The sequence below is a fragment of the Hoplias malabaricus genome, chromosome 17 (assembly GCF_029633855.1).
Source record: "Hoplias malabaricus isolate fHopMal1 chromosome 17, fHopMal1.hap1, whole genome shotgun sequence".
Taxonomy (NCBI): Eukaryota; Metazoa; Chordata; class Actinopteri; order Characiformes; family Erythrinidae; genus Hoplias; species Hoplias malabaricus.
The window spans coordinates 4,061,796-4,088,342 of record NC_089816.1 but is presented as its reverse complement, the minus strand read 5'-3'; the positions used below and the strand labels follow the sequence as shown (position 1 = coordinate 4,088,342).

Below are 26,547 nucleotides of genomic sequence, written 5' to 3'. Positions count from 1 at the left end.
TATAACAGCGAGCGGCTGGAGGAGAGACGGAGAGAGGGGAGAGTCGAAATGAATGTGAAGATCCTGACGTTGGTGATTGTGCTGCTGGTTTCTCTGCTGTGTTCAGCCTGTGCTGGTAAGTCAAGAGAGCGTGCCTCTGTTTTTCCCTTCTCTCTCTCCCTCTCTCTCTCACTCTCTCTCTCTCCCTCTCTCTCACACACTCTCTCTCTCACTCTCTCTCTCTCTCACTCACACACTCTCTCTCTCTCTCTCTCTCTCTCCCCCACTCTATCTCTCTCTCTCTGGCGGTTGGTAGCCTGTATCTTGGCTGGTAGAGGCAGCTGTAGTTGATCAGTTAGCCACCACTTGGTTCAGCTTTGGGTGGCTTGGAGAAAGGAGAGGAACCAGCACCTGAGCTGTGGGCTGTGCTGCACTGCAGAGGTTTCCAAGCTACCGCTGTGGTCTTTTTGGTCAAGTTTTGCCGTGCCTCGGATGGATGCTTTAATGCTTCGATTTAGCAGACATGATCAGGGCTGAAGTGCAGGGAATTTTGTTGGTGATTATTGCTCCCTGGCATGCAATGCTAAGCTGGCTGACTAAGACTGTGAGCTGCTGGGTTTCACAATATTAAAGCACATGTTTTCTGCTGGGTTATTTTTTATGTTTTTTGATTCTCATTATTTTTCTCAGGAGTGGTTTCTCTTGAAAGTGCTGTATTCACTCTGGTTTTTCTAGACAACAACGCATATCTCATGTGTTTTAGGGTGTGCTGAGTTACAGGTGTATAGGAACACTAACATAGTACTCATTGATTCTAATCTTTGAACATATCCTAGTATACTTTTGCTTTCGTTTGTAATTATGATAGTACACATATAGTTACTGTAACAACATTACTGTACTGAATATGAGTACACCAATACTGGGTCACTCAAGCCACTCAAACCATTACAGAGAGCTTCTTCAGTCAGGTGACCGGTGTGGAGCCTGCAAATGCAGGTAGCAGTCGGGTGTTAAAGAAAACAAACCATGGCCTTTGTGTAAATGTCTGCATCTTTGCAAAGACTGACACCAATCGTTTAACAACTGCTGGGAAGCATGTGTGCGCTGGAAGAGAGGGAGTATACGTGAGTGTGTGTTTGTGTGGGTGCTGGCTCTCTGTATCAAACTGCCATTTCCATGTGCCTTCCTCACAGAGATGCTGCTATTTTTGTCCCTGCATGAGTAAATGGGAAGCAATTAGCCTGCATTACGGTCAGCATCTTTTTTCTTTTTTTTTTATTCCCCTCCCCACTCCCCTTCCATGTGTGTATGTGTGAGGCACTCTTCAGCACCTCATGCCTAAGCTGGAGTGGGAGTGCCTGCAGCCTTGTGATGCCCAGGCTAACTGTCCAGTGCCTGTTCCTGGGAAGACAGCATTAGCAGCATTAGCATTGGTATTAGCTCCATTGAGATCGCATTAGGGAGTTAGGCGTCGGTGAGGAGAAGACAGACAGAGAGACAGAGAGAGAGAGAGAGAGAGAGTGGGGGAGCTGCTGGGAGTCTGGGATGTGTGCTGTCGCGGGAAAGTGTTGCAAACGGCTCGGTGTGTAGGCAGTGGGTGTGAAGCCTTTCATCTCCAGACGTGAACACTTTCTCCAGTTCACTGGGAGTTTGCTGGAAATTGCGAGCTATTTCAATCAGGGGATGACAAGAGGGAGATGTGCATGGTGGGGTAGTCTGGGATAGGTGGACTCATGAGGCTGAAAGAGGGTGGGGACATGAAGGCGGAGAACTTACGGCGCAACAGGCGACAGCAACTCCCATTCTGCAGCCCCAGACAGTGGCTTTAGAACCAGCGTAGTGACCCTCCAAATCACATTTCCAAATTCCTAAATGACCTCACCTTGTAACGGGCTTTAATCACAAACAGCCATGTCCTTCCACTTTGTGCCATTCATAAATTCAGAATATATCCTGTCCTCCAGGCTTGCCATCCTTAAGCCTGGTATGTAAACACACCTCACTATGAAAAGCGCTCAGCCCCTCGGATCTATCATCCTACTGTTCAATATCAAAGTCTCATCTTTCAGACACGGAAGCAAAGGGCGAATCCCATGGCGTGTACAGTGAAGACAGAAGGGAAGAAAACAACAGGTTGAAATATGCACTCATGCGTACAAAGCTCCCGAGATGTGTAATTTTAGCTGTTCCGTTTGTCTTCCTCTCCTCTCTGAGCAGGTGAGGGCACAGAGATCATCCGACATCAACCATCTATGTGCAGAAGTCCAATTTCACGCAAGCTGTCAGCAATAGCATTATCCACTGTTATTAAACTTTGATCTACAGCCAATGTGGAAGGGTCCAAGCCTCTTTGCTGCCCAGCCATGTGTTCCAGATCTGCTAGAAACCATAGTGAGACAAGCAAAATAAACGCTGGTCCTCATTATTAAAAGTATAGGTGCTCAGTGTGTTTTAGAGAAGAAAAAAAGGGCGAAAGCTGGGGTATTTTCTGAAACAACACCAGCAGCCTAGCACCGGCTGCATGCAGGAAGCTTTCAATCATACTACTAGGTTCTTTTCACCCACTAAGCTGAGGTAAAGAAGGTGCTGTTGCCTACAGTTGTGATTACAGGGGCCAGAGAAAGAACATAAACATCCAAAGCTTTCCAGATGTCCAGCAATAATGTGATAATGGAGAGCAAACAGCATGAAGGAGGGGCTGGCTACAGAAAAGTTATTACAGGATTACACAGAGCCATTCAACAGCTCTTTGAGGCAAGGGCCTTTATTAGGAAGAGGTCCACTCCTTTTTTTTCACACTCTCATGCACCTGAAGTTACAGGGTTAGGCAAAGACACACACAGAATGACTCAAGATTATTCTGGAAAAATATATCTTTTCAGGCCCTTTTTTGTGGACAGTACTCAAGTAAAAGCGTCTAGTGAAATTCACTGTATGTCTCATCCATTTTAAGTAGCTTTGTGGAGCATTCTGAGCACCAGCTCTGTTTGGACTGTCGTCAAATTCATAGCTGTCCAAGGAAAAGCGTGCATGTCCATTTTTATGAATTTACAGTTTACCGCATCATTCGGACACAGCTGTACTTCCTATTGTGTGAACATCTGATGATGAATGGACCAATAGAAATGGTTTAGAAGGGTTTTCCCGTCTCCTGGAATGTTGCTGGAGATACACGTTTTTCATTGGACATCGACATTTGTGTTTTCTCATTTTCTAAAAAAGCAGACATCAGACTGAGTCTTCAAAGTTGTAGCCCAAAAGATTATTGAGCTAATGTTGTTAAATTTGTATCCATATGACATTTTGATCTCTCTGTAATGTGAATCCAAGTGGATCTAGGGACTGTTTGATATATCACAATCAGAATCGCAGCAGCAGTACTGTAGAGACCTCAGCTCACAGTTTCCACATTGCTGTGTTCCTAGTACTCACACATTATATATTAATCAAGGAGAAAACACTCAAATCTATCATCTTAAGCACTCACTGCACCTCCTCCGCAAAACTGCATATTCAAATCATTTTAGTAAATATATCAATAAACCGCTGGATGGCTGTTCTTATTAAAATGTTAGGCTGTTATGCTATATCATAACTCATAACTCATAAGGACATAAGGTTCAACTTTGAGAAGCTGTCCCCAGAGGCCCTGCTGTAGTAAAGGCTGTGGCCTGCTAGCTTCAGAGCGGCATAATGCAATTCAGACCCCTTTGAATAAATCAGTTCACCTTGACCCTCGTGCTCAAAGGGAATACGTCTGCAGGGAAAGACAGCAAAATATTAAAGCAAGCTGTGCAGACTGGGTGACAGCAAAAGAGGTCTTGGAGGCTTTTGTGATGTGGAGGCATACACAGGCACTAAATTATTAAACCACCTTTCAAACTTTCCCAGCTGGTGGTCTCGCTCACTCTCCTGGTTTCGCAGGTGGACGTCTGCAGGGAATATAAAAGGTTTAGTGGCGCAGTTAAAAAAGCTGCTCAAGGCTCCCTTCTCCTGCATCTGGCAATGGCAGCCTGGCTTGTACACTGACAGCTTTTGGGCCACAGAGAACGAGCCAGCCTACTACAGCAACATCTCTGCTATTGAACACTACAAAACACCCTAATCTCTCTCTTTCTTTCTTGCTCTTTCTCGTTCTTCCTCTCTCTATGACCCCCAAATGCTTAATTAAAGCCAGATATTCACTCCATCCATGTGGCCTAATATTAACTGGATTTATTACTCCCTATTTGAACATTAAGTGTTACACATTTATAGTGGCTGCCAATCAAGTGTGATCACTGTGGACATTTTTATGAACAACAAGGCACACTGGCGAAGATGATTCAGGGTGCAGAATGAATAGGCTTTAATTGCTTTCCTGCTTAATTTGCATGGGCTTAGAATTATTATTGCAATACAAAGTCATGGTATCGACTCCACTCGACTGGGCTCATTTGTTTATCCAATAGGCAAATCTGGTACCTGGTATACAGAACTGAAGACTTTTTTTAGTCCCTGCTCGCTCATGGTTCCAAGCAACCTAAGCAGGGATTATCGTAACTTGTAAACCATGCAGAACTCTGATAGGCCAAAAAGACTTGTCTACACGATGAAATGCAGGCATCCAGAACTAACTAAGCATTTGTAGAATCTCAAGCTACAGTAGATATAGCATTCACAATGACAGCTTGTCAAATTGTGCAGGTTTTTGAAGAGGTTTGAACACTCTTTGGATTGGTGGCCAATGTAAACTCCTGTAGAGTTGCACGTGGCATCAAGGAACAAAAAACGACATTGGTCTAGGGCATTGACATTGGCATTGGTCAGTCCCAAAAAACAACACAACGTAAATTCACAATGCAGTATTTAGTGTGATCTCTGCTGTTGTTGTGCTTTCCCCATGCAGCAGTTCTTGTTACAGACTTGTGTTTTGGGACATCGTTGATGGGGGGTGAAGGGGGTTTATATGATTTATATGAGAAACCAACCAGGTGCCAAGTGAGTAGAGCCAAGTAGAGTAGAGTTAGTACCATGCAGTGGAAAATTGTCAAATTGCTCCAGTTCTCTGGTCTGGTAGTTGTATATCTTCTCATGGCATATTGTGTATGACACTGTCAGCTTATACTACAGCCATATCCACTAATAGAACCTAAGCTACAGTTTCTATCCAAAAGCCTCAAATAACTTCCCTGTATTAGTGTGCTATTAGCAACAAAAGGTTTAAAGGAACACTAGGTAAGATCTGTGGTTTTTTTTTATATCCTGGGTCTCCCCCTAGTGTAATTAATCCTTACAGCACTGTCCTGAAATCAACGGACAAGGGGAAAGGGAGAGGAGATGGTTTCCTGCCCTCCTCCAAAACGTACATAGTGTAGTTTCTGCAGTGCTGAGCCTGGAGTAGCAATATCAGAAGCTCCATTTTCCTTATTACAACACAGTGAATCATTACAATAATTTTGAAGCTGTAATTTTAAGGTAAAAATAGGACGTATTGTTCCTTTAAACAAAAGAGGTCTGTACAATTGAAAGCATATAATACGTGAGAAATAGTCAAGAGATAGGGAGCACTTTGGTATGGCACTGTGTGAGCCATAATTCATCGCCCCAGTCTACAGAGTGGGTGTGTTGTGCCTTTGCATTATATTTAACAAATGTGTAAATCTGTACTCCACTTCTGAAATTTCAATCCTCTAGGAACTAGGACATGTATCTAATGTTAATGTCTCTGTTAATATTAATAGCTGTGACTTAATGCACAGTGGATGGGTGGGCTTTTCTCACTGCATAAACCTCCTGTGCCTCACTTCTTCATTTCATTGTCAGAGTGTAGGTAAGGAATGCTATTGTGTCTGAATTAAAGCCATTCCCACAAAAAGTTCCTTCCCACAATAGAAAAAAACTCTGTGTTTGTGTATGTCATGTGCATGTGTGTGAGAGTGTGCGTAGTTTTTTTATAAACATATATATAGCTTAAGCAAACTGTTTACTGAAAAGCTATGGAAGATCAGCGTTTCAGTCTGCTTCACTTATACACACATGGGTTTAAATACCTATGCATATAAACAGAACCCGGTGAATGAAGTGTGTAGAATGAGACTGCACCGTGAGAACCAGGGCAAATATTTGATGACTAGAAACCCACCAGCACTATTTGAGCTTTTCTGAGCTCCACAACAGAACATCTGACTCATTAATTGCATGGTGTATCAGCTAATCAGCTTAGTTAAGGGTTCACTGCTCCTTTGTTCATTATGTTACAGATACTGTCCACTAGCTGTGATTTTTTTGTTTAATTTTTTTCTAGAACAAGAACCTTTAGGGATCAAAATGTGTGCTTTCAGCAGAAAATGTCCCTGCCTGCGTCAGTGTTGACACTTCTCTCAGCGGTCACCCTGTAGCAGGGCACTGGCCCAAAGAGGGGGGTGGGGACTGCAGTCGACCCCCTGCACATACACAAAGAGTACAAAGTACAGAACAGTCTGGCACTGTTTTAGCAGGCCCATGTAAGCGGCTACTGTAGCAACTACTGAAGGATCCTGCTTTCCTTAGAGTCTTAAGTCTTGGGACAGGGGGCCGGGACCTCCCTCTTCACTCCGAGCTGAATTTTGAGCCCTCTGCTGCTGACTGGGATATCCACGTCTCAAACTCGGAGCCAAATCCTCTTTGAGAGGGCATTCAGCTCGGCACAGACGCCAGTTTGGGAGAAATCTCGCTTAAGATGATTTGCGTGATCTGCTACGTGATTCAGACTGTATTTAGAGGTCCCAACCTGCTGTAACCTCTACCCACTGATTCACCCCTGTCACTCCAAAGCAACATTCAGTCAGCCTCTCTCTCTCTCTCTCTCTCTCTCTTTCACTCTATTAACTTCATTAGAATTCCTGGCAGCGGGCGGCCCAGCCGCTTTGAACCTGGGAGTGCTCTGATCACTCGGAACTGGGCCACTTCTCACCTCATCATTAAAGCTGTGCACTAATTTGGGTCATGTGTAGTTTGCTCGCAAAGCTGCTCGCCATCAGAAAGTGTCCGACAAGATCAGAGACTTGAGAAATGACAAAGTACATTCACTTTTTTTTTTTTAAATAGTGTGGTACAGCTCTTTTATTCCTAGTAATGGGCCTCAAAGTAGAGCAGCTTTTGTTAGCTGAGGGTGAGCGATGGGGAAGTGTACCGGGACAGAGGTGGCAAGTTTTCATGTGCTCCCCTCTTCCACTCCAGAGCCACTGGTGAACAAAGCTGGCCTTCATATCCCTCCCCATGCCCAGTACTATCACAGCGGCACAATGCTGCATATCAAACAGCTCCAATGGCCCCTCAAATGCTTCAAAAACAATCCCAACCAGCAGCTTGCAGGCTGGACCTTCCATTAACAGGACCAAAGGGTTAACCAGCTCCGCCTGACACAAGTTAATCAGGGATTCAGGGGGCATGAGAAGAGAAATAAGAAAGAAAAAAAAAGCTGGAAACCTGATCAATTCCAACTAACAGTATCATTCTTTTTGGTCCTGACTGAGCGCCTTTCAGAGTGGCTGCCATGGTAACGTGGCCTGAAAGTCGGCTAGAGATTGGTACCAGTTCCTGCCAAGGCCCTGTGCTACTGGTAGGCATGCGATAAGCAGCGCTGTGGCTCTAGGGCTTCAAAAAAGGGAGAATGCTTCAGAAACCAGAGGCTGCTGATTTCACATGCTGCTCAGGGAACACTAGTGGCTTCCTCACCTTCATTTGCATATCACAAGCAATTCGCTGAGAGACATCATGCCAACTGTTAATAAATGTAATGAGGCACACTGTAACAGGGGCTTATTCCGTGGCTAAGCTAGCACTTTATCTGAGCGTTGTCTTAATTCGCACGCCTCATTGAGGACACAATGCCTGTGATCCGCTATGACTAAGTGGAGTATGATTTGGCAGACTTCATATTATTGAACTTGGCAAAGCTATGGGAGTAGTAGAGGAAAAAAACATCCAGCTACAGCAGGGGTGTTCTATGTCTCTCTCTGTCTCTCTCTCTCGCTCTCTCTCTTTTAATGAATGAAGGTCTTCTGAGACAACGGGTATCACGGCTCTGACGTCACACACAGTCAGCTATGGTTACACACCCATGGGGATCCACACCCCTGTGCGCAATACCTTGAATACACAAATACACACTCTCACTGGTACAAACAATCCTTAGCTGATGGAGTTGGAAACAGTTTAAATGCAGGGTAACTTCCAGCAAGATAGAAAACTGACTTCTGATTCCAGGTGTCGAAATCTCATAAATAAAAAGAGATTCTGCATTGGTCACATGTAATCCGGCTGTTGAAGGAACACATACACACTACAGAAACTGCACTATGTAACTTTTGGAGGAGGGTAGGAAACCATGCCCCTCCTTGACCCTCCCTACTGATTTCAGTACAGTACTCATCATCTGTATCATTATCTGTAACCGCTTATCCAGTTCAGGGTCGCGGTGGATCCAGAGCCTACCTGGAATCATTAGGCGCAAGGTGGGAATACACCCTGAAGGGGGTGTCCTTCACAGGCACACACACACACACTCACACCTACGGACAATTTTTGAATCACCAATCCACTTACCAATGTGTGTTTTTGGACTGTGGGAGGAAACCGGAGCACCCGGAGGAAACCCATGCGGACACTGGGAGAACACACCAACTCCAGAACAACACCAAATCACAGACAGTCACCCGGAGCAGGAAACGAACTAGTGCTTTACCAGTGAATTTACCCAGTTGCCCCTATAGAAACTGTTATAGCTGTAGACTACAGAGGTCTAATAGAATTGTTATGTATATTCCATCTGTTGAATCAAAATGAAAAGTCACTCACAAAATAAAAACTTGAGGGGACATAAGGGCTCTGGACGCACCCAGAACCTAAACTGGATAAAGTGGTTACAGAAAATGTACAAATGAATGCTAGCAATAGCATGTGTCACAAACCCATGAACTTCATTATGTTGTAATTATACTTTACATTTTGACACTGCCGTATATTTAAGAATTATTATTATCTCACATAAAAATGAGGCTTTTAATCACAAGCTTAGAAGAACCTTATTTTCAGCTTCTGCTCTGTTTTGCTCCTTTTTCAAGTGGAATCAAACCTGTTTGTGGGTGTTGTTTCCCCTCTTGATAATTAAAATTAACAGCTATTACAAAATGTCTGTTTCTTATTAGAAACTGTGAAATAGTTATACACAGCTTTCTATTTTGCTTCTCAAAGTGTTTGACAAGCACAGGCAGTACATTATGTTTTTCATTCGAGTTACTATTAAACACACGTTTGGAGTTATGAATGTTCATCTGTACTTCAGTAGTCAACCATACTGTGCATCTTTTCTTTTTCCAGTGTTTATCTTTTACTCCTGTGTACAGCAGTTGCGGATTTGGTAACTGAAATGGTAGATATGCTAGTTGTAGATAAACAACTATTTGTTATGATTATTATTTCCTTCTCGATTCCTAAAAGCAATATAGGAACGGGTGACAAATTTGCTTCAGCTACAGTGATTCTAGACACTTCCAAATAATGGTAACACTTTACAATACAGGTGCACAAATAAGCATATATTAATATGTCATGAATGATCTCCTCATAGTATATTAATACATACATTAATGCTTAATATATCAGGAAGTAACAAAGGATATACATTAATGACCACATTACTCATACATAAATCGCCATTAGCAAGGGTAAACATTAAGTATCAACATCTTGTTAATTCAATCTCTTAATTAACACTATGACTTGCCTTATTAATTAACACCTTTGTGGGTTAATTTAATTATTTAATTTATTATTGTGGCCAATAACAACCCTAAAGTCAAGTGACTTTATATAAGTAATTACAAAACTCGTAATAAACTCATAATAATCACTTAATCACTGCTTATGTCCCTGCCTATAATTTTGCCTACATCAATGCACAATGATATGTAACACACAGTATCCAAATACATCCAATATGTAAAGGGTGTTAATTAATAAGGGAAGTCATAGTGCTAATTAAGAGATTGAATTAACAAGATGTTGATACTTAATGTTTACCCTTGCTAATGGCGATTTATGTATGAGTAATGTGGTCATTAATGTATATCCTTTGTTAGTTCCTGATATATTAAGCATTAATGTATGTATTAATATACTATGAAGAGATAATTCATGACGTATTAATATATGCTTATTTGTGCACCCGTATTGTAAAGTGTTACCCAAATGGTATTATTAAGAGCTGTTTGGGCAGCATGCCTTTATATCTATTTTAAAGAGGCAAAGCCAGGTATAAACAAAACAGAGAAGAACGAAAGAGAAACAAAGAGAGAGACAGGCAGAAAGACAGGCAATGCCTGCAGAATGCAGGACAAAGACAGACGATAAATCAATAAGCCTGTAGCTAGTTTCATAGAGAAACTAAGCGAGTCAATTTCAATGTTCAAACAGAGACAATCCAATTATACAGCATATTGATTCTCTATTACCTTCAGATGACTGAGGCTAGGCAATGGAGGGGTGGACTGGCGGTGGGTGGGTTGGGGGTTGTACATAACAGAGGTCGAGTCTGAGGAGTGAAAAGGCATGTAATACATCTCCTCTATACGGAAACGCAGCGCTGTCCTCACCTGGTTCTGCTTTACACATAAGTAGATCTAATCTCTCATTTCCTGCAGTAGTGGCCGACAGATTAAATCCATCTGGCCCTTCCTCTTTCCAAAATATACGGTGTCTCTAATGTGTCCCTAATAATGCTCATGTGTCTTTCTTTTCCGCCTGTTTGTAGCTATTTCTTTGGGGCAGGGTGTTTATACGGACAGCATGTTGTACATTTAGACAAGTCACAATGATTCAGTAAATCACACATCAAACCCAGCAGCATCCTCGTAATTCTTCTGTGCCTGGGGCCGTCACCTTTCTTCCAGACAAGCTCGGGGAGATGCGCAAAAGTTTTCCACATGAGAGACAGTGCAGGGATTTAGTGGGACAGGCTATCAGCTTTGGAAAGTCCAGCAGGAGAAAGGCAGCCGTGTGAAAAAGCCAACATAATGGATAGCGCCAGAGGAGTGTGCTGAAGCAGGCAGCAGAGAATGAAATAGCAGCACTTCTGGCTATTCATCATGACTCTGGAGGACGGACACAGGGAGCTCAGTCATGGCTGCACCATGCTGGAGGTTGAAAAAAAAAAAAAAAGACGGCTATCGCTGCTATATTGAAGCATTCCAAACATGTTCACTTTATGAAACTATAATGACAGAATTATGAAGCAGTGGCTATATTTGGTGGAAGGGAGGGGGTGGGGTGGTCTAACGCTTTGGGGCATTTTAAGATGAGATTAGTATCATGTGAGTGTTAGGATTGTGAGAAGTATGTGGTAGCATACTGCTTTTTGCCTTGCTTTCTCCCTCAGTAAAAGGATCTGGAGGATATTACAGAGAGAACAACAGGGAAGTGGGGAATGATCGGGAAAACTGTTTATAACGGAATAATATAATAAAACCTTTTTATTCCTTTGTGGAAACAGAGAATTAACAGGCGGTCATATCAGTAACTCCAATTTTATTGCCTTTGTCAGTATGCGTTTGTGACCATGTGGAAACAGTTGTAGTATCTGCCGGAGTTCACTAAAGGGCTGTGTGGCTTGAGAGGGAGCCAAGAGTTGTAAAATAGTCAATGGCTGCGGATGGGCGTGCTTAAAATAGACATCTCCCTTGATGTTTGGCGCATCTGCCTGACCAAGTTTTTCATCCGGGCGCTAAGAGTTAATTCATAAATGTCATTCTTATGGCTCCCGAAGACTATTTTTAGCAGTTTTCATTACACATTTTTTCAGCCAGACTGAGATGTGCTCTCTACAAAAAGCTGAGCGATGGCTGGCAGCTTGTGATGGCAGGAAATGTCTAAATTGTCTCATTATGGAGAGGGGTTATGACAGACGGAGCATGGGGAGAAGAGCGACGGTGATGTACTTTTGTTCAGCTTGAGCTGTCCAGGTGTAATTACAGCCTCTCCCAGCTGCCCGGCTGCATCAATCCAGGAGTGTTTGCTCCCTTCAAGACAGTTCGGCACTATTCCTCCTGTCATGTTGCAGAGGACATATGGGTTTGAATGATGGCCTGCACTGACAGGAATAGCATAGCTAAGACCCTTGGTCTGTTTTTCTCTGCTGCTTCTAGAACTGCTTTAGAAGTGTGTCAAAAAGAGGAGGAAGTCTCTTGTAACCTTGCTAACTCTTTTTTTAAAACTAGCCTTTTGTTTTTTTACCGCCCACACACCCGATTAAGAAGAACTGAACTGGATGTAGACAAACCGTGTAAACTTCCTTCATTCGGTTTGTGGTAAAATAACCAGAGGATAATGTTGGGATTACGGTGCCTGGGGGAAGATATGTTGTGTGGACTTAAAACGTTTTTTTTTACCCTCTCTTTTCACTGTGAAATATGCACTTGAGTCGTTTTATACCTCAAATAAATTACTCATCTCTTTGCTTGTAAGCGTGAAAAATACTTATGATGTGGTTCTTGAAAACAGAAACTGATTTGTGAATAATTTGAACAGTATAAAACGAGAATCCCTAAATCGTATGCAGACTCATAAGTGATGCATTTCTGCTTATTATTCTTTCTTGGAGTTTAGTCATAACAGTGGGTCATGGCTCTATGACCTTGAGTGCAATCATTAACACAGTTTATCTGTGCCATAGTTTTCATTCAGAGAAAATACAAAAAGCTTACACTTAAGCAAATACGTAATTAGTTCTGGCGCTGATACCATGTATATGTTTGCATTCTGCACAGAGCCAGAAAGCCCTTGTTATCATTCACAAGAGGCAGAAAATGACAGAATATCCACAACCAAGAGTCCCAACGTTAGCTAAGGTTATTAATTAGCCCAAGTGTCAGCTTCTTGGTTTCAAACCCAACAAAAATGCTTGGCTGAGTTTCAGGAATCCACTCCTCCATACGCCAAAAACAGACTGCTTTATTGATGCTAGATCTTTTTTAATTAGAGAAATTATATGTTTCAGGCCCTACTTTGGTCTCTGCATGACTGACTGTAACTGAATATGCCACACTATATATTTGCTTTAAAGAGTAGTAAAGGTTGTCTGTCATTCGCTATGGAGACATTTGGAATGTGTTGATCCAGCGTGAGTGATGTCATTCAAGTTCTTGACAGGAAAAGCTTAATGGGATTCATTGTTTACCTTAAGACTGGAGCAGTTGTCAGGAGCTCCCTGATAGATGCCTATTTCACTGGCAGAGGAGTCTTCCTGGCTGACTTTGTGGTATGAGTTAGAGGTTCTGGCCAAAACTGACATGAAGGTAATGCTGGAGGACATGTCGGAGGAAGATGAATTTACAAAGCCTGTGAGGAAGTAGTTGAGGACTTATCTGATGAATGTAAACAGAATAATTTTATGGCAGTGGCCTTGATATTCCTAGATTCTGCAATGAGAAACATAAATGGTTAATGATTATACAGGTTTTCATGCACTGCTTACCTAGTTCAGGTAATTTAGGTTTACAAATAAGTTTTAAATAGTTTTATCTGTAACATATAATAGTAATTCAGAATTGAAACACTCTCATGCTGTTTTTCTTTTATGGTAACTGTTGCATAGAATTGAAAAAAAAACAACAGTCAAAATGAAATAGTTTGAAAATGGCGAACAAGGGGAATTTATCTGTCACTGTATTCATTATGAGCTCCATCAAGAAAAAAGCTCTGCAAACACATGTGCATCCACTTGTTCTGTTCATCCAAACTTATGTGGTTTAGATGATTTGAAGATTAGTGGTCATGAATATTGTGTATTAAAACTATCTGTAACCCTTATCCAGTTCAGGGTCGCGGTGGGTCCAGCGCCTACCTGGAATCATTGGGCGCAAGGCAGGAACACACCCTGGAAGGGGCCTCCTCCTTTACAGGGCAACACAGACACACACACACATTCATACCTACGGACACTTTTGAGTCGCCAATCCACCTACCAACGTGTGTTTTTGGACTGTGGGAGGAAACCGGAGCACCCGGAGGAAACCCACGCAGACACAGAGAGAACACACCACAGTCCTCACAGACAGTCACCCGGAGGAAACCCACGCAGACACAGGGAGAACACACCACAGTCCTCACAGACAGTCACCTGGAGGAAACCCACGCAGACACAGAGAGAACACACCACAGTCCTCACAGACAGTCACCCGGAGGAAACCCACGCAGACACAGGGAGAACACACCACACTCCTCACAGAGAGTCACCCGAAGGAAACCCACGCAGACACAGAGAGAACACCCCACAGTCCTCACAGACAGTCACCCGGAGGAAACCCACACAGACACGGGGAGAACACACCACACTCCTCACAGACAGTCACCCGGAGCGGGAATCGAACCCACAACCTCCAGGTCCCTGGAGCTGTGTGACTGCGACACCTACCTGCTGCGCCACCGTGCCGCCCACTAAATCTTTAGGTTTTGTTTATTTTTTTTAACCACAATTGTCATTTTTTAATACTACGCTTAAACAGTTACCATAAAAAAGCAGGAGAATGTTTACTTAATAGATGCCATGACTCTGCTGCACAGGTTTCCATTAATTCTGCATAACATTAACATTCCCATGCAAAAGAATATTTGGTAGGTGCAATGTGCTCACACAGAAATTCTTAGAAAAAGTGGATATCGGTGGTTGAAAGAGATCAGAGACCAGACACATCAGATATCAGAACCTATGAAGATACTTCAACCCCCACATTACTGCCAGGAGGAGAAGGCTGAGTTCCTCTTGAAGGTGAAAGGTTAGAGGGATGAAGACCGCACTCAACAAGGCTTAAAAGATCTAACCACACTTATTACGAGATGACTTAAAACATCTGGGTAGAATTCAAAGGTTTTTCATGCATGCACACGTACCCAGACACTCTCAAGCTCACAAACACATACAAAGGACATTCTCTGTGATGATGAGATCACTACATTGTCACTGTCAAAATCTGTAGTTTAATATTTTCAAAGCTTTTTGGACGTGGTACATCATCGTTTAATGGAATCAGGTGAAGTGAATCTTCTGAGTGAATCTCAGAAATAAAAAACCTCACCGCAGTGCACTAGGCCTTTGTAGGCATTTGATTCCCCAGAAGAAAATTTCAGTTTGGTGGTGCAATACTTTCACCTGGAAATTTTTACCGGTAACTAAGTGCCAGACGACACGAGTTGGCGGAATAATTAATCATCACAGTGCTCATTTTGTCTCCACGGTGCTAACACTGCATCACAGCACAGAAATGTAGCCTAGACATTTTGTTTCTTGTTAATGTATACTTGATGTCCAAATGTTTGTAGAAACCCCTTATAAATAATAAATTCAGCCACTTTAACATGAACCCATCATCGCTGGTCAATTGAGCACACAGAGCGCACAGTCCAAGGGTTTGTGAACGGTGCTATATGAGTTTATATTATTATTAAGAAAAATAAAAGCATTAAATTGGGCAACCGTGACCTAAGGGCCATCCCCAGTGCTCGGTGAGCAATTGTGGGTGCAATAGTGTGTGTGTGTTTGTGTGCATATTCACTGGCACAAATGGGTTAAATGCAGATGGCGCATTTTGTTGTACGCTTTACAAGGACAAACAATTGCACACATTATGAGCATTTAATTGCTCTGAAGCAGTTGCACATAGGTCTAAAGTGTATGAAGCCACCAGCACTGGAGTGCAGTGAAAGTGGAACTGCATTCTCTGGAGGGATGGAGTGATGTGTCTGTTTTCACATGAGCTCGTTAATAGCTCTGACTCTTGCTTTCATTTATAATTAACCCCATCCACGTATAATAAGAGTTATATTTAAGCCTGAAAGTTAATGTGTGAAAGAGGCAGTTGCTGAAAAGGAGCTAGAATTTAAATTTTAAAAAATTATATTAAATAATACATTGTTGCTCTTCACAGACTGAGGGCACCAGGGGGGGTATCATTGATGGTGGTTTATCACTGAGGCTAGGTTATGGTACATCGGTAATGGTATATCTACATCACATTTCAACCTAAACAAAGTTCTTCCTTATCTCATAGGTCCAATGGCCTCCACAGAGCATAGCAAGGAGCTGGAAGAGGTGGGCAGCATGAGGACTCCTGTTCGGCAGAACCCTGCCCGAGCTGGTCGGATCCAAAGACCCTCCGGCTGGAGGAGGAGACGTCCTCGGCCTCGTCTGTCCCACAAGGGGCCCATGCCATTTTAGAGCAAGGTCAGTGGAACACTAAACATATCCACAATATATACACTGCATTTCAGTCATTGCAAACTAATTATGTGCCATGAAAGAAAGAAAAAAACCAATAACAAAAAAACCCTCAGCTTCTTTTTTTTTTTTAGAATGATCAAACAGATTAGAGTCATAGTGAAGTTCTTAGATAGTTTGGATCATACCCTCTTTGATTAAAGAGAAATGGAAATCATATCTGAGGGTGCATGACTACAAACATTTTATTTCTCTGGGAAAAAGAGTGAATCCATTACTATGATTTTCATTTTGAGATGGATGCGCTCTCTTTGTGAACAAACGATACACTATATACTTTTAACCTCACCAAGGGCTACCTTCGCATACCCCGGCAATTTGGGAAGCTTATGTGTAATATGAGAAGAGGGAAACAAACCTGACATGTCTTCCGTTCCTCATTTTCCATAAACCAGAGGTTAAATAAATAGCATTTTTATGAGATAACTGGACTTTTGCTGGTCTATTCACATCCAGGAACTGAAACCAAATATATAGCTGGAGTAAGAAAGTGTAACAGTCAAATTAATTCAGTCATCCATTATCTGTAACCCTTATCCAGTTCAGAGTCGCGGTGGGTCCGAAGCCTACCTAGAATCATTGGGCACAAGGCGGGGAATACACCCTGGAGGGGGCGGCAGTCCTTCACAGGGCAACACACACACACTCACACCTACAGACACTTTTGAGTCGCCAATCCACCTACCAACGTGTGTTTTTGGACTGTGGGAGGAAACCCACCTGGAGGAAACCCACGCAGACACAGAGAGAAAACATCACACTCCTCACAGACAGTCACCCGGAGGAAACCCACGCAGACACAGGGAGAACACACCACACTCCTCACAGACAGTCACCCGGAGGAAACCCACGCAGACACAGGGAGAACACGCCACACTCCTCACAGACAGTCACCCGGAGGAAACCCACGCTGACACAGGGAGAACACACCACACTCCTCACAGACAGTCACCCGGAGGAAACCCACGCAGACACAGAGAGAACACACCACACTCCTCACAGACAGTCACCCGGAGGAAACCCACGTAGACACAGGGAGAACACACCACACTCCTCACAGACAGTCACCCGGAGGAAACCCACGCAGACACAGGGAGAACACACCACACTCCTCACAGACAGTCATCCGGAGGAAACCCACACAGACACAGGGAGAACACACCACACTCCTCACAGACAGTCACCCGGAGGAAACCCACGCAGACACAGAGAGAACACACCACACTCTTCACAGACAGTCACCCGGAGGAAACCCATGCAGACACAGGGAGAACACACCACAGTCTTCACAGACAGTCACCCGGAGCGGGACTCGAACCCACAACCTCCAGGTCCCTGGAGCTGTTTTAACAGTCAAATTAAAATAAATTAAATATGTCAATTAAATAAAGTAAATATGTTAATTTACTCCGAAAATGGGACTTAAATTGCACTCATAAAAAGGCCACATTTTTCTGGAGGTGTGTTTCTGTACCGCTCAGACTGATTCATAAGATTAAAGAATAATTGAAGTGGTGTCTAGATAAATAAGGATTCATGTGACTTTTATCTTTAAAGCAAGTGGTGTCAAGAACACAGCGAAAGAAATGCTTTGATTAGCATATCTCCACGGGGGCCAAATGAATATATACACATCTGGATACGGGCCACAGGGGAGGGTGCTGTGCCATCTCATTTTCATTGATTAAGGGAAGTGAAGTGAACACACCCACACCTCCAGCCTTATTCAACAGTCTCGGGTTATGAGGTATGAAGCAGAGAGATATATTAACTGCGATGATTATCTGAGCGTGAGCACAAAATGGTTCGCTAACACACAGGATATATTAGCCAGCTAATATAGCCACATTATTCCTTTACAAACGTGCCTTTAGAATATGGCCTCATTCTTTTTGCAATCTATTCACCCTCTGTCACACCGTCCAGCTCCTTTTTAGGTCAATGGAAAGAGGCATGCTGTGCAGTCAAATGATAATGCTGTGCACCTTAATTTTCTCTGCTTGTCCTGTTCCTTGTTGAGTCGTGTAGTGCATGTTTGTTAGTGTGATTTTTTAATTAGGACTGTCTATCTGTTAAAAGAAATTAACTAATTAATTGCACAATATTAACAATGAATATTTAAAAAATATAATAAATACTAGTACCTGTATTTTTAGCAGGGAGAATAAACTAACGTGTAATGTGGTATGCATGACACACTGGAAGGAGCAAATTGTTTGTACTCCATTATAATATATCAGTTGATTTTTGAGTTGTGAATGAGAATATTTAATTTGCTAAGTAAAAGTTTCAGGAAGAGTTTTAGCACTGGACAAGAAGCTTTAATAGAGAAAATTAACGCTACAGCAGCACAGCTCATGGCTTCAAATTCAACAACAGAGGGATTAAGTGGGGTAGAACATGACAAAGAGCTGTGAGAGTGTGCATGAGAGAGAGAGACTGACAAAAAGAGAGACAGCGAGAGACGGAGGGAGGGGTAAGAGCATGAGAGTTAAGATTTAACACATATTTCAGCATAAGTATAATGTAGTATTCCTCATGAACTCAACGGTAGTGACACTTTGTTTACATCATTAAATAAAACTGCTAACACATAAATAGGCTCTTTAAAAAAGAGTGCATTATGGGAGGCTGTTATGGTCAAAATTGGTAAAATGATAATTAGCAATAAAAACACGTTAATATCGACAGCACTAATTTTAATATTGCTTTTCTTGAAAATGCCGAGGTCTTCATCACAAATTAAGCACACTGGCTATATTTTCACTTCAGCGAAACAGAAATCCATTGTCCATTTTACTTGAACGACAATGCACGTCATGGACTTCCCTTCACTTAGCCATTTCTGCAAACTAGACCTCACTGATGCAAGAGAGGAAGCTATTGGAAAAATTGCATCGTAGATCTTGCAGCTCATTTTATTCACGTAACAACCAATGGCTTTTGCAGAGAGTTGAAACATAGCCAAATACAATCTAGGAAACATCTGGTAGGGCAAATACAGTTAAGTGGAGGGCCGCCTCTGGCATATGATCTAAGGATATAAAAGATGTTCATTCAAAACATTTACAAGCACAGTCAACCCTACAGGAAAGCACTGCAGTGTATAATACCCCTTCAGGAGGTGACAAACAAGTAATCATACATTACACAGTTTCACTATAAATTAACCTCTAACAAGACGGATATTTTCAGGCAGATGCCGACAAGTCGAGTCTTCAAGGCATTGTTAACTGCTTTTAAAGCCATGAACATGAAAGTAATAATTAAAAAAAAGCCACATCTTCATCATGTGCACGTCACAGTTTTACAATCTATGGCAAATTATAGTTTGCTTTTGTAATTGCCAGATTCTGTCTGGGAATCTTCCATTCCCCATTCAGTGTCTCTCACGATCCCGAAGGCAAAATTCTGTGGTGACGGCACGAAGGTGAACACAAAGAGCGAGGTCGCGGCATGGCAGTCTGTACTCATGGAACTACACAGACCTCTGAGAGTTCAATGCCTTGCCTGGTCAATAAAAACTGACGTGTTCCCTTGGTGTGTTGGGCAGTCAATGCTTGTTTTGAAGCTTAGAACGCTTGTGATACAATGAGGGAATCTGCAGGAAGTTGTGTCGCTCTATAAAAGGGAACGCTTGAATGATTCCCAATGTGGACTCCACAAACAGCACTTCAACCCCAAACAAGGCAAAGATTTCTCTTTCATTCAACCTCTTCTTCAGGCCCTTCTCATGCCTTCCTGTGGTTCAGAGTTCACCTCATTCAGCTTTTCCATCCTCGCTCAGACAGACATAGTTGGCTGAGCCAGCTCATTTCGCTTGAGTAGCATGCCAATCAAGCCACCAACGGATGCCACCATGGGGGCAATGGCCAAATTCATAGACCAAAACATTCAGTCTTCAGCTGAACTTGCATGCTCCTCTAATGAAACCCCTTTGCAACAACGATGTCCAGCAACTAAATTCCCTGCAAATATCTCACAAGAAAAAGAGAGAATATGAACCATACTGCAATCCCCACCTGGGGCCAGCCTCCTCTGAGCTTCTGACCTGCATCTGGCTAATGTACAACATGCCACATTTTTCACTGGGTTAGATATATAGCCTCACACTTCATCAACCAAGCCTAAAACTGGCTGCAGTGTGACCAAGAGAATTAACTCCCCTCAAGGGCTGATAACAGCCAGGGAATGGCTGGACAAGGCCACACTGGAGGCACTACAATTTGAAAGGCACTTTTCTTTTCATAACATTCACTCATTTCTGTTGCTGTGACTGCTGATGAGGAGCATGCGTTTAGAAATAGCTGGTGGAAGTTATTGTTTTAGAGCCAATGTCAAACGGCTTCTTCTTTGCATTTCAAGCAAAGAAACATTAAGTACATATCCTGATGGCTGACCCTTTGCCCACCGACGGAGAACAAGAGGTTAGAACCTTAGATGACATTACGGGACTTGAACGTGGTGATAGCGGAATTTTAGCAGTGGTAGTTTATGAGATCCAGATGTCACAGCACATCAGAGAGACCACTCAGGAAGCGGAAACATCTTCCTCAAAGGCTCTGAAAGAACAGAAGGCCTTGTGGAACTAAGGGAGGGTATTTTTATTTGCACTTTTTCTCCTATGCAAACCACACATAGCTCTCTCTCTCTAGTTGGCTAGATGGAAGAAAACAAGAGTAGGTGAGGTCACCGAACAAAACCAAACATGACCAGTGATGATACACAAACTGAAAACACTGAGATTTGAATCGGTTCTCTGGTTACGCAAGGACAGAAAAATGCTCTGGTATATCAAAAGATGATGGAGATGCCTCTTATCAGTCAGTGGGTGCCGTTGTTTTGGAAGAATGCCGGCTAAGAGCCTCCACTATCTGAAACCTTTACAAATAATCAGATGTGGACACAGCATAAAAGCAAGGAGAAAATACTGAAAGGTTACCTCATTGCTTCATGCTGATTTGCTACTTAAAACATCGTATACAGTGGCTTGTAATTCTGGGCATGAAAAATAGATAGTGTAGTCTACATTGTGTAGAGGAGATAGCGTTAGCCTAGCCTAGCCCTAGTGTTTTTTCGCAGTGTAATTGCTGAGAGATGCAGACACAGCACTGCGCAAGTATAAACGCTCACCACGGCACAGGGTATTAGCTCAGGCTACGGTGTAGGCTCTGTGTTGAGTCAACACAGAAGCATAAATAATTCCAATGTAAATTAGCCACAAACTGCCAGAAAGCAGAACAGTTCCATGGTGGCAATGTTTGCCTGTGTTCATTACTTTAACAAAACAGTTCTTTCAAATCTTTGTCCGTTTCTTTTGTGCCTTCATTGTTGATTTGAAGGGGGATGTTGCCTGCCTTCACTGCAGGTTTATCCTATTACCTTATATATTTGATTAACACCAATTTAATATTAATATTTGGTGCCAGTGTATTGGTAATGTATCACAATAGAAAATACAATACACTGCCATATTGAAATTTTGTCCCATCCAAAAACATGCTGAAAACATATTTACAATAAGCACCAACTCATGATGTTTTTTCCTCTTCCTCTCCTACAGGCACTGCTAGAGCGCCCTCCCCCTCGGTTCTGATTTCTATGCTCTTCCTTTGCCTTGGGGGGCCTTGCAACAAGGGGCCTTTGCCAGCCCAGCCTGAAGAGTGATGTTCATAGCACCTGCTGGTTCTTCAAGCAACTCTTCTTCTGTCCACAAACTACCAGGACAAGCCACTCACCCTCAGCTCTATGAAGAATTGTGGGCCGGGAACGGGGTGGGGGGATATCGAGCCCTAGCTACTAGATTCTGTCTCTCTGTCTCTCTCTCTCTCTCTCTCTCGCCTCCCGTGGTTTTTCCTCATTCGCTTTCTAGAGCCCTTTCATTGCCACACTTTGCATGATGTGTGAGCGCTGGGGAGCCTGGTCCAAAAAACAGCCTTCACTCGAAAGCGCCTGTTTGTTCTCCAAGGCACGTTAGTTCCTTTCTCTGTGTAAAGGCGAAAACTGCCACTTTTGTTCCATTCCTGTGTTGTGGAAACTTCTGATGTGAACAATTGTGATGATGGAGGGAAGTGGTGGGGATTTAAAGGTAAAGGCATTTATTCAAAATATCATTCATCACTTCTCCAAATCCAGGTCAAATACTTTCTACAAAGCTTTCCCTGTCTGCGCATGTCTGCTGCAAGAGTAAGGAGAATGTCCTTTAATATAGCTGAACAACCACCTCGATGTAATTTTTATTTTGGTTCCAGCTGCTTATTACATCCAAGTATATCTGGACCGAGTTGCTATCGGGAGACGAGTAAACGGAAACTGATGTTTTAAAGACGCATTTCATTTCATCATTTACGTCCTCACACGACCTGCTTTAAGCATTAAAGCTCCTAAAGATTCTGCCCAAAGCTTATTACACTTTACCATATAGACACCCCGGGGTTCTAAGCAGCGTGCTGTAGGTTCTAAGCTTATTTAAGATCACACTACTCTGCTGCCCATGTGTCTGTCCCTCGCCGTTTCCTCCTCCCCCCCCTCCACAATGTTCCACAGATACACACGACTGTTAACTGGCCGGGGCGATCTGCCCTACTGGGCAGACCACCTCTCCTTTTAATGAAGTGCCAAATTGTAAATCTACTCTGCGATGCTGCCAAGAGAGACAAGAAACAGAAGCAAACATGTTACCTCTTATTTTGAATCTTGAAACACCTAAACATATGTATGCATCTCCACATATTTGTTGAAAAAAGGCGACGTAAAAGACAATGGTAGCAAAGAGGATAGTTTTAATGAAATCAGACCAAAAATCTTTCATAGCAGACACTTCTTGGAAAACACGGTTATAGTGTGTTTTCGGAACCAACCACTAGTGCACTGTTCTTTGATTGCTTAGCTGAAGGCTGAATCGCCCCCTAGGACAGGTTTTTTTTTTTGATCGACAGAATAACATGCCTTTATTTTACATCATACTGGAACGTACTACCTTTTTACTTTGTTTGTTGTATTTCAGTTATGTTTCTCAGGGTGCTGTGAGAGAAGCCTGTATCAAACGGTCTATATTTTGTGCTTTTATTTAAGAAAAACACGCAAACACATCTACAAACACACATGCACAGTACAGTACACAGTACAATGTACGTATATATGTTTTATATATAAATATATACATATATATATATATATATATATATAGATAGATATATCTCCCTGCCTATGTATCCACCATTATATGTATTCAGATTCAGTTTTTGTAAGCCATTATTGTTCTCCCTGTTTTGGGAGCAGTTGCCTTTTCGCCTGAGCCTTTTCAGCACAGGTGGCCATTGCTTTGATGGCTGCAGTCATTAAATCCCATTGCTAATCTATTTCAGATGGGCCTCGCTGGAGTTTAGCCGGAACCACAGGCCCTCAGTGTCTGAGCTCATTGTCCAATTGGCTTAGATTGTGACCCCACATACCCTCACCTTAAAAGGTTCGCCCTAACTATGTAACACTTGGTAAACTAAAAGCTAAGCAGGTATCATTCTAGTTATATCCTGGTCCTTATTTTATTTTATTTATTTATTTTTTAAAAAGGGTCTGTATACTTTTCTCCACTGCACCGACTTCTTTAAATCGTACCGTAACCCTAATGCACAGACATGAGAAACTGTTAGTCATGTTCAAAAGAGAGTAAGGTAGTTGTTCTTAAATCAGTACTCAAGTTCCCCCCTATCCTCCAATACGCCATATTTCCTTGCTAATTTGGAATAGAAATCGTTCATCAATGACACCTTGCAGCAAGTGTAACTCTTAATAAGGGAGTGCCTAAAAATCATGGTGGTAAAACACCCTGCCAAGCTCACCTTGATTAAAAATTTATATAAACTTAAGGGTACTGTGAATGCTAATAATTCCAGTCTCACCATTATTATTTAATACCCTCTCAGACAGAGATGTAGATTTCATTAATGCGCCTTGGAAATGAGACAACTCCAGTGTGTGTGTGTGTGTGTGTGTGTGTGAGAGAGTGTGAGTGTGAGTGTGTGTGTCTCATGCATTAGCAGGGCAGAACTGTGAGGAGATGAGCTACTTTCCCCATTTGCAAGGCTGGGTTGGTTGAGGGATCAAAGAGCCAGGGTTAGAATCACTATTTTTTCTTGTCTGGGAAGCTCCTATCAGAGGTGCAGAATAACGTCTGCATCCGCACTGTTCTTCATGAATGTATCTTTTACCATCTGCACCAGCTGAGCTGCCCCTTCAGGGAGTGAAGTAAAGCAGTGTTTCAGCACAATTCAAGCCTTGAAAGAAAAAAAAAAACGAAAAAAAAAAAAAAAACAACCACCCTCATCACTGCTATATAACACAACCTGTCAGTGATGGCTATCTGTTGGATCACATGTCCAAAGACAAACATGTCGCCGTCCAAAGCCTGTTAAAGCAGAGACCCCTATCAATCACTTGGCTTTGCTCCAACACCTCTCTGTATGGGCATGCAAGGCTGCACTTTTGCAATTCCATTATGCTGCTGGAAAAATAAATCCTGAAAACACGTCTCTTGGCATGTAATGGTTTTCCAGTGTATCGTGACAATTTTATTGACTGATTCTTGTCTAGCTGGTTGTCCAAAGCTTACTTTTGAATACAGTGTGGAAACCTGTATTTTATTTGTGTGTGCGTGTGGTCGTATAAAAAGTATAGAGAATTAGTCTGCTACACAATATGTCTTATACACACACGAGAGCTTTCACACTTTCAACTCCTGCCTGGCGCAGCCCACGGTCCTCTTATCAGCACAACATGTTAATGAAGCCCTTGGAAAAAGAGAATGAAAGTGCCCAGACTCAAAAACAGAAATGGGAAGCAATGGCAGAAGAAAATATATAAATAAATATATAACCCATCCTTTTAAATCTCATTAAATGAAAAAAAAAAAAAAAAACAGTTCCCAATTTCCTGATGTGTTTCTGTCCAGCTGTGCTCCAGTGCTGAATTATAATGCCTGAGTAATGTTCCTATGCACTTCTAAGCATGCTTCACTCAATGCACTGGTTTGTTTCATGAAGGTCTTCTGTGGGGGTCGGATTATACTGGTTAAAGAAACGTTCAATTGCCTGGGACTGCATGTGTGGGGACGAAAGCAACTGAGTGGATGTGTGTATGATGAGAAAAGAGTTAAGTGTCAAGTGACATGATGATGTTCCAGTCTCCGAAAGCTTAGAGAGACAGTAGGCAGTACATAAAACACTTGCTTTGAAAGGCATTTTCTTTTGCACTGGTTTCGTGATCACGTTTCCTCTCGCTCTCCTTTCCATCATTGAATTTTAACTATCATCCGTCTGACACTCGACCGAGAGAGGCAAAAGAAAACGAGCCGCAAGCAACACATTTGATTGCCTTCTTTTGATAAGCCAGTCACTGTGCATGTACAGTGCATTAACTGAAGGATCACGCAGCTGAAATCCAATCCCACAAATTCGCACATAGCCACTAGCTGAGCAATCAACAGGATAACATTTTGATATCCCATGGGTGAGGGGCTGAGAATGATCTGATTATTCCGTAGCTTCTAATGAGACTTCACACCCAGACTAGAGCGAGCTCCGTGTGATTCTAACATGTCCCTTCATAAACACGGGCAGTGTCTTCAGCACAAAGATTCATCTCGATTAACCTGAGGATACCTGCGTCGTCCACGGCCAGCCTCGGCTTTTCAGACAGTATTACTAGGCCATGCAGAAAACACTGTAAAGACAAGGTATTAATCCTCATCTTTCCTATCTGAGATTTGTGCGCATAGAATTCACCAGGCCAAATGTACAGTCTCTGTCTCTGTTTTGATGTTAAACTGGGCAAAAAGAAATACATAAATAAATGAATAAAACAAGTGTATCAGAAATGGTTGAAATACTGTGTACATATTTGAACTTTTGGTTTGTAATTTATAAAGAATAAGCTTTAGCTCTTGGAGTACTTATTTTATTTTATTTGATTTTTTTTCCTTTCATGCGTAGCTTTGTGTTTTTATTTTCTATTTCTGTAAAGTGTGTAAATATATCTTTATGATAATAAGTAATATTAAAAATCTTATTTTAAGAAACAGCTGTGAATCTGTGCTTTTTATAACCCCTGCTCAACACAGGCCTAACTCCACGGAACCCACAAGTACGGTGACATTTGCAAACACCGCCTTTAGACTCTAGGCACTCTAGTTTCTAGGCACCGGGATTAGAAAAGTTTAGAAAGACTTGCAGATTTTGTTCAAAGCAAAAATGAATTTGTCTTAAAATATCTACATT

At 42.3% G+C, this 26,547-nt stretch overlaps 1 protein-coding gene across 1 annotated transcript; it reads left to right on the top strand.

Annotated features, from left to right (window-relative positions):
- Positions 1 to 26,291, top strand: apln (apelin). The gene is made up of 3 exons (XM_066649107.1): positions 1 to 115; positions 16,047 to 16,219; positions 21,837 to 26,291. Exons 1-2 carry the CDS (start codon positions 49 to 51, stop codon positions 16,211 to 16,213), a joined length of 234 nt encoding a protein of 77 aa, XP_066505204.1. The 5' UTR covers positions 1 to 48; the 3' UTR covers positions 16,214 to 16,219; positions 21,837 to 26,291.
- The last annotated feature ends 256 nt before the right edge of the window (positions 26,292 to 26,547 follow it).

Bases quoted from the DNA above. Each gene is read 5' to 3' on its own strand.
- apln (XM_066649107.1), top strand. From the start codon at position 49: ATGAATGTGAAGATCCTGACGTTGGTGATTGTGCTGCTGGTTTCTCTG. The intron at 116-16,046 runs GTAAGTCAAGAG...CTTATCTCATAG, and splicing joins GCTGTGTTCAGCCTGTGCTG to GTCCAATGGCCTCCACAGAG.